The sequence below is a fragment of the Sinocyclocheilus anshuiensis genome, unplaced genomic scaffold, assembly GCF_001515605.1.
Source record: "Sinocyclocheilus anshuiensis isolate Anshui unplaced genomic scaffold, SAMN03320099.WGS_v1.1 scaffold454, whole genome shotgun sequence".
In the NCBI taxonomy this organism is placed as follows: domain Eukaryota; kingdom Metazoa; phylum Chordata; class Actinopteri; order Cypriniformes; family Cyprinidae; genus Sinocyclocheilus; species Sinocyclocheilus anshuiensis.
Genome location: NW_015548217.1, coordinates 4,363,919 through 4,372,883, shown reverse-complemented (window position 1 = coordinate 4,372,883; position 8,965 = coordinate 4,363,919). Strand labels below are relative to the sequence as shown.

The 8,965-nt window shown below is 36.2% G+C and overlaps 1 protein-coding gene across 2 annotated transcripts in view; it reads right to left on the bottom strand.

Annotated features, from left to right (window-relative positions):
* The window catches only part of LOC107654056 (phytanoyl-CoA hydroxylase-interacting protein-like), a 43,645-nt gene that overhangs the window by 14,060 nt on the left and 20,620 nt on the right, over positions 1–8,965 (bottom strand). For both annotated transcript variants that reach the window (XM_016440955.1, XM_016440956.1), the window contains exons 2-5: positions 5,472–5,668; positions 5,176–5,350; positions 4,194–4,311; positions 7–1,669 (exon numbers count right to left, since the gene is read on the bottom strand). In XM_016440955.1, the coding sequence (XP_016296441.1) occupies positions 1,132–1,669; positions 4,194–4,311; positions 5,176–5,350; positions 5,472–5,668 (1,028 nt within the window). In that variant the 3' untranslated portion in view covers positions 7–1,131. The remainder of the gene's footprint in view (positions 1–6; positions 1,670–4,193; positions 4,312–5,175; positions 5,351–5,471; positions 5,669–8,965) is intronic.

Sequence of the window (8,965 nt, the reverse complement as noted above, 5' to 3'; positions counted from 1 at the left end):
TTAAACGTGTCCTCCTATACATGATATATTGGTTAAAATGAACACTGTCTAATCACGTCGTACACTAAAAACAATACTGAATCCCAAAGCAGGAGATATGTTCATGAGAAGCGGATGTGCGCTTTAAGTGCAATTCTGCTCAAGTAGCTACTCTCTGGAAACAGAACAATCAATATCTTTCCTTTCCGACGGCTCTACTGCAATGAACTATTACAATCTTTGTGTAGTGTCTTTGCATGCCAACCAGCGTAAACTGTTGAATTGTGCTACAATCAGGTGTGGTTATTCTGTCATGTTATCGTCGTCCCAGAATTAATTAGCTGTATACATCCACAATGACAAATGTAGCTTTTGAATGTTAGCTATAGTGCACGTAACTACATTGGTTTATACAGTAAATATATATATATATATATATATATATATATAATTATCTATATATATTTGCTTTATCGTGAACCTTTTCTTTTCCATCACCAAAGTCCTGTATTGTGCACTTCTGATTCTGTCCATTTTCTATTCACCAGTTAAAAAATAAATATTTTTCTATCTACACGTCGTATCACATTTATTATATGTTAAATCACAGTATACTGGATGGGTTGGAATAGATAACATGAAACACTGCTGAAGAAGCGTTATGGAAGTGCTAATGTCAACGTTTCCAAAAATGTTTGCAATCATGCTACAGAGACGTCCAATCATGTTTTTTTGAGATATCTCACTTGATATCCTCACATTCATAATGCCTCATAAGAACGGTTGTCTCGATTCACCGATTTGAGTGACTTGATGAGCATTTAGTGTTAAATTTGTGGAAACTTTGGTTACAATTCTGCGTTCTAACAGGAAGGTCTGACAGCCAATAGGATTAAAGAAGCAGTTCGATTGACAGGTCAACATCCCAACACAAAAATAGGAGCACGACATATCTAACCCAAACCCAGGGTCAAGATCCATTAGCTAGTAAACGAAAAAAAGCATTTTGTCAAAAGCTGTGAGACACATGCTGCGGAGGAGCCTCCACCAGAAGGAATTATGGATAAGTTCGATAATGGGTAAGGAGGACGGCGAAAGGAGAAGGCGATTTTCTGTGCTGTTCAAGGCAGCAGGAGGGTTCAGTTTCGTAGGTTAGCGTCCCACGCTGATGTTGCAGGTCTTGCAGCTGGGATCCTTCTTGGCATTGACTGTGGACTGGCTCATGAGCTGGTGGCCGCTGATCTCGGCTACCGTGCCCAGGCTCAGATCCACGGGGTCGGTGTAGATGACCTCCAGGATAAGGTCCTGTGCGTGGTGGAACACCAGCCGGCCATCTTCATCCTCCGAGCACGTCATAAAGCGGTTGTTGGCGAGATCCAGCGCTGGCAGGCGCTGCTTGCAGAACTCATCTCCAGACGAGCCCTTCGGCGCGATCACCAGAATGACGTAGTGATAGGCCGTGTACATGCAGTAGAAGTCGGCGAAATACAGGTTTGTCTTGGGGCTGAAGAGCTCCTCTGCTGGCAGTTTGAAGCGGTAACGGCCGTATGGCGAGTCCTGTGGGGGTTTGCCCGTGTTGAACTCGGTGTTGCAGCAGAAGAAGATGCCCTCTAGCTTCCCGCTGATGGGTGAACCGTGGCTGCCGCTGTTGTCCTTCACTGATGACAACATCTTGTTGTTTTGGGCCTCCCTGCAACAAGAAAATTCACTGTAAATGACAAATGACTTCATGGAGGTGACGTTCAGTGGTGCTAAATGAAATTAGGTTTAACGCAAACCATTTTCTCCTGACTTTTGCACTTAACTTCACTGCCAGTGACTAACCTGCTTAAATCAGTACAGCCTAGCTGGAGAATACATTACAGCTAATTCAGAAACTGGAAAAGTAATAGCAAAGCTATCAAATGATTTTAAAAAGACCATGATTCTCAAGGACAACTGAGAATCATTGAACATTCTGCTAAATGTCTCCTTTTGTTTTTCTCTGAAAAACAGTAGCTATGTTTCCATCCACCTATTTTTATGCGCATTTTGGATTATCGCATAAAAAAACGCTGGACGGAAACGCCAAGATGCGCATAAATTCTAAAAATGCGCATAAAATCATATGCGCACAACTGAGTAGGATAAACTTTTTATCCGATAAGAACAAATGCGCATAAACTTCGATGGAAACACATTTACCGAATAAATTCCACCATGCGCATTGAAAAAGTCATGTGACTTTGCGCTATGAGACGGGATAACCTGACTAACCAGCGGACCGATCTCATTCACAGCTTCTATATGTTGTTTTGGTCGTTCTGAAATGCCTGAGGAAAGTCTGTCATTAAAGTACTTCTGTATAATTACTGTCTTTCATGACTGCGTTCCCAAACAGCAGGCATTCACCTCTAAAAGCAATGACCGCATTTATTTTGTTACGTCTACTCTCTCTGAAGCACAAGTAATTTATTACATATGAAAATTAGTATATTCAGTGGCTTCTCCTAGTTTTCTTAGAGATATTTAGTGCCAGTTTATCAGGAAGTGACGATTTTGTTCTCTTTGACTCATTGGATGGAAACGGTGCTTTATTCGCAAATGTTTTATGCGATATTCCAGTTTTGCACATAAGTTAAATTCGCATCTTTGGATGGAAACATAGCTAGTGTCATATAGGTTCACGATAGGGTGAGATAACACTTGTTTGGGAGAAAGATCTTTTTTACAATCTGTGGAAGCCCGTTTCCATCAGAATAAGAAAATAAAAAGGAAAATGTGACTTTTTATCTCACAATTCTGACATTATATCTCACAAGATTTGTATTTATTTATTTTAGTTATTTTGCGTTACAAATTTTGTAATTTCTTTTCAAAATGGAATGTTTAGAACAATTCTGACTTAATTTCTCGCACTTCCGAATTTATAAATTGCAATTATTTAGCAAAAACGTTCTCAGAATTGTTTATAACAGAATTCTGACTTCATATCTCACCGTTCAAGTTTGTCTTGCAATTAAAAAGTTAAAATTGGTAGATGTTAAATCAAAAGAAATCAGAATTGCAAGACATATACAAATTATATGATCACAATAATCTTTTTCATTTTTTTTATACATTCTGTAAACAATAAAAACCAGCCTTTGTGTAAATTATCATTATTAACTGTCATCTTATTAATTCTCAGTCTGATCAGAAACCTTTTTCCTTTTTACTATCACCTCAGGGTTAGACCTGATCTTTATTGTTAATGTGGTAAATAAAACGGAAATGATATAAACAGGTTGACACGCATGACTTATAATCCAGATATCTAATCAAGTCTGTGTGGAATTAATCTTTGAGTTTTGCATGGGGCAAGTACAACAACAATAGACTTTCACTCTGATGCGAAACCGAATTTAATTACTTTTGAATAAATCAAGACCATGAATATTGTAAAACTCAGTGAAGTAAGATGAAGTGGTACATTTAGATACACAAACTAGAGTCATATTAAAAAATATATTGATTTCTGAAGGGAAAGGAATGCCCCCCTCCCCCCTTCACTACTTTAGACTGCAGTGAGCCTTTTCAGATGGGTTTAATTTGATTCCACAGTGCCTCTTACATTTAAAATCATATTTATACTTGGAAAAACTCATTATAGATTTATTATATCGCCTTAGATGCATTAAATTCAACAGCATAAATGGTCTTTTCTGCTATAAAGACTGATTTAATGGCTGTTTTCATAAAATTATACTATACAGGACTGTATTAGTTGAATAGAGAAGACATTTACTGTAAATCACAGGAATACATAAAAGTAAATTCAAAATTAGAAAGATAATTTGCAATAGAGAGAACATTTTAATAAAATAAAAAAAACCTTCAGGATTCGGGGATTTTCTAATAGGAAGAAAATGAATAGTCATATGAAATGAAAATTGTCATCACTTACAGTACATACCTTCATGTTGTACTAAATCTATGTGACTTACTTCTGAAGAATATCCTGGAGCCTTTTTTAATTATGCAAGTGAAAGGGGACTGGTCTGATACCAGTGATGCTTCTTTTTGAAATTTACAGACCTAAGCCACATTTATTACTGTAAATGGAAAAGAATGGCAGGGAAGTTCTTCAGAATTTTACCTGTTTTGTTCCACAGAAGAAAGGTGTCATAGAGGTTTGGAAATAAAGCTGACTGTTCCTTTAATAATTTAGTGTTGATTTCCCTGTAGAAACATACCTTGCGTGGTCAAAGTACTCTTTGTGTTGGTTTCGATAAAAGACTGAGAACCGCAGCATTCTGCCGGCAATGACCTCGGCTTTCTCCAGTAACTGTGTGAGATGAACAGTGGAATAATCTGTAGACACAAACAAACAAAATAAAGAAATAAAAGTCTTGGAGAGCGTCAATATGAGCCATTAATGGCCTAAATAGGTTCATGGAGGTCATATCAACAATACTTTAAAGCAGCGATCCCCAATCTTCCCCATAAATAAAAAATGTTTACATGAAGTACCCCCAGAGATTTTAAGTATACATATTTTTTTTAATTATTTAATAAGACATTTGCATATTCACACTTCTCTGATGTTGGTTAATGGTTACATGTTATGTAAGTAAATAGATCAAATATTTCATCTTTTTTTAGTAAATGTTTTTATGAATATGTAACTGCATTTTGTAGCTGGATTCACACTGTTGTTTTAGGAATCATTTATTATTATTAATATTATTTACATCTAATTATATATACTATATTACTGCCATAAACTATTGAATGTTTGATAATATTTATAATAATAATTTTACTTTACACTACACATTTATATAAGCTTGTATAATTCTATATTTTCAACCTCTTAAGCTTTTAACACATCCTTTTATTCTATTTTTATATTATATATAACTTTTATTTTGGTGGAATACTGGTGAAATGCTGTAAACTGTATTTCCAAAATTTTGGAAATTATACCAATGTGTAAATAACCCTTCACACCTTGCATTCCCAAATGCACATTAAACTTACAACACATGCAGAGATGGAGCTGACTGTATAAGCACATTAAATTGCAACATTTGATTCTCACTAAGCTACATCATAATTATTGTGCTGCCCCTTTTATATACTTTAATTTTACATTTGATATATTTTTTATTATTAGCTTTTCCCCATTTGGGAAACCCTGTGTTCAAATATTTCAAGCATGAATGTGCATCTCACCGGCTGTACAGAATTCAATGATCTCGCTCCATTCTGACACGGCATAGTCTCCATCACCCTGTTTGGACGCGGTCTGAACGGCCACAGTGTATTCAGTGCGTGGACTCAGGAACCAGTGTCCTCGCACTGTCATGGGCAAAGGAACAGCTTTCGCTACCAGTTTAGTGGGGACGTCCTAGAGGAGACAGATAATAAATGACATTAGATAGTCGTGTTCTTGCAGTTCACTCGCTGCAAACACATGAACATCAGGATGTGTAAGAATGAGTGAATATAGAGCTGCTGTGTACACACACCTTGTGTTTGAACTTGTTGGCATTCTTGTTTTCTTTCTTGTTGAGGTCGATGAAGTAGTGCGTGATGCGTTCCTTGGACCTGGAGTCCATATCCCAGCAGATCTTAAAGGAGTCGCATGTGATGTTGCTTATTTTGATGTTCTGGGGAACAGGAAGTTCCTCCATCTCGGCAATGCCACTGTCCAGGGACTTATTTCCTGAAAGACACACAGAGAACAAAGTTTGAAGAAATGCTTTAAGGAAGCTTTTGTCAACATAAAACCATCTTCCGGAAGATATACACATTTCAAATGTAGTCTTTCTCTTCCTAGTAAACAAATGCAAACATTGATGACTCATCATGCACTCAGGGGTGTGTCCAAATATTTGTCCAATCAAATGCTTTCTAGAGTGAGAACGTCTCTCCACCGATACCACATTCCTCTGGCTAGAAATAGCAAGTAGCAAGTCACAGTTCAGTTTGATATTATTCTGACACATTATTTTCTCCAGTTTTGCAAGATTAAAGCAAGCACAGCACTTTTACTGCATGCAAAATGATGAACTTGCAGCTTAATCTGATAAAATATTAATAATATAATTAATAATGTATGTCTTACTGTATACCCTTATTAGTATTTTTTTTACATGATAGTGCAATTTCTAAGTTATACTTAGAAATAAGAATTATTTATTAATGAATTTACCTTGTGCATCTAACACAGTTTATATATTTATTCATTTCCAGTGTACTTGACAACTATTTCACATTTCACTGGAAATTGTTCTATGAAAAAATAAAACATCTGAGATTTCACAACTGGAACACTCTATAATGACACATTTACAACGATATTTCAGGTAAAATATGCAATTATAAATATGTTGATGACTCATCATGCACTCAGGGGTGTATCCAAATTTCTATCCAATCAAATGCTCTCTAGAATGAGAATGTCTTTATACAAGCAAGTAGTAAGTCACTGTCCATGTAAGCACAAGAAAGAAAACACAGTTTGTAATGCCACTTGAAATGTGTGATTTTAGCAGTGATCACAGTTTAATGTACAGCAAATGTTTTTATGAGGTCATTCCCTGTCTGACCTTTATCCAGGTCAGTACTAGTCTCACGTAGCCAGACCTTCAGACTGACGGCTGAAGGTCTGGAATCCATGGCAGCTTTCATTGGCCAAGGCCTGCCCATGAGGCCGTTTGACCGACATGCCAAACAACCAATCACAGTTCATTTCGTTTCAGCGTCACGTTTCGGGGCGTGGAAATGTTGCCACAATAACAGACTCTCGTAAAACTCTCGGACGTATTTGAAAGATTCTATGCCGCGAACTTGAAATATTTCACATACTTTTGAGAATCCAGCGTTTAGTTGATCCTGATAAGCGCTCGTCGTCACAGTTGTAAACACGACGGCTTTCTTATTTCATGAGTGGGTTTGGCGCCACGGCATCTTTGTTTCCAGGCGGAACGTTAAAGAACGCGACACACACGTCTCCCGGAAATCCTGTATAATTCAACCAATCCGATGACGACTTCAAAACTCCTAAAGTGTTTCCACTTTTGTGTGCCGTATGCATCAGATGTTCAGCCAACGGTCCGTCTGAGGCTGAGACTAGGTCAGAACTTCAGCACAAAGTACTGCTAGCAAACACTGTCACGACTGACTTGCAAGATGTGCCACAGGGCAAAGCAGGGAAGCACTTTTAGAAAACTGGGTCATTTAATCCATGATGAGTGTTGATGGAAGTGCAATGGAAGTAGAATTCAGTAAGTGCGGAGTTAACGTTCAACTAGATTCCAATGAGCAAAGAGATTTTGTGGTTCTTGCTTGTGTAATACTCGCCAGCACAATGTTAAGACTGTTTTGGTGGTTGCTAGGTGGTAAATTCAAAAGAGCCCAATTCAAAATCTCTACGTTGGCTCACTTCCCTCATTCAAAGTCTATGTATGTTTACTTCTGCTTGACTGTCTGCCACATAAAGGTTGAAATCTGATCTCAGACCCTAAGGTTAAGTAATGAGCCTCACTAATCAGTAATTGTTGAGTTTTTGTTTGTGTAATGATTTAGTTTAATCATCAACTGCTCGACTGGATTTGTGCTTTTTAATTTAGTGGACTTCCAGACTACAAATCGCATATTGCACTACAAATTGCACTCACCGTCTTTTCATGCGTGGCTTTTTATCATGTAATCAACACACCACACAATCAGACCCACCTCAAGCATTTCTCTTTTAGCTCTGAAATAAATCAGAAGACAACACAATCATCCTTGAGACCTGTAGAAGGTCGAATCAGCAAAACAGCTTGCAGCCCTAAATCAAAACTAGCACACAGCATAACAACACCACAATCTCTAGCCTCTTCTGTCCAGAGATGGGAAAAAATACTAACAATGTCATGAATTCCTGCATACTAAAAAGCACTATATAGTGACTATACGATATTCTATATATTGCAATATAGTGAATATTTGGATATGAAATCTGATATTATTCTTTTCCTTTTTTTTTTGTATTTTAATATTTCCCCAGTGCTGCAAGATAAAAGCAAGCAGTTCGCGGCAAGTAAAACATTTTTACTTTTTTTTTTTTTACATTACAGTGTCATGGCATGGCTAAATAAGATACACTTAGAAACAACAAATATGTAATGTTTAATTTACCTGGAGCATCTAACACATTGCATATTTAGCTATGCTATACTTTACCAGTAGCTATACTCTATATAAATTTCATACTTCACTTGAAATTGCTGTATGAAAAAAATCTGACAGTAATATCTCAGATATTTGAAAAAGATATTTAAGGCAAAAATGCAATTATACAATAAATATGTAAATAAACACAATTATCACCCAGAGTGGTGTGTTATTATCATAGGCTGCTATTTTTTATTTGTTTTGATTTTTGTATTTTAGATATTCTATGCTGTAAAAAAAAAAAAATACAAATAATCTCGCTACCAATCTAAAACACACGGAAGTTGACCTGACAACATAACACCATACATCAAGAAAAATAATTTCACATTCTTACAGATACCATATTCTGTACTTTGACATCATTCGAGGCACCATGTTTCTGATGTCCAAAGTAAAAGATTTGCTTCATAAACATTAAATGACATTAAATTAACTTTCAAATTATTAAAATGATCTGTTTCAAACATCTGATATACAAAAGATCTGAATTCTCGCCTTTATGCTGTTATTTTACCTCTGAAGTTCTCTCTGCTGAATCTGATACTTAAAATCATGCAACAATATCATCATTTTATCAAAATACACAAGTTATATTCAATTAATTGTATGAAAAATATTTGTAATTATCAAATAAATAATTTTTGTATCCCACATTTTGCATTGAACCCTGTTACTATATGATTTTCATTGGGGAAAAAAAGCATCCTTTAAAGGGGTCATATGATGCTGCTAAAAATAACATTATTTTGTGTATTTGGTGTAATGAAATGTGTTTATGCGGTTTAAAGTTAAAAAA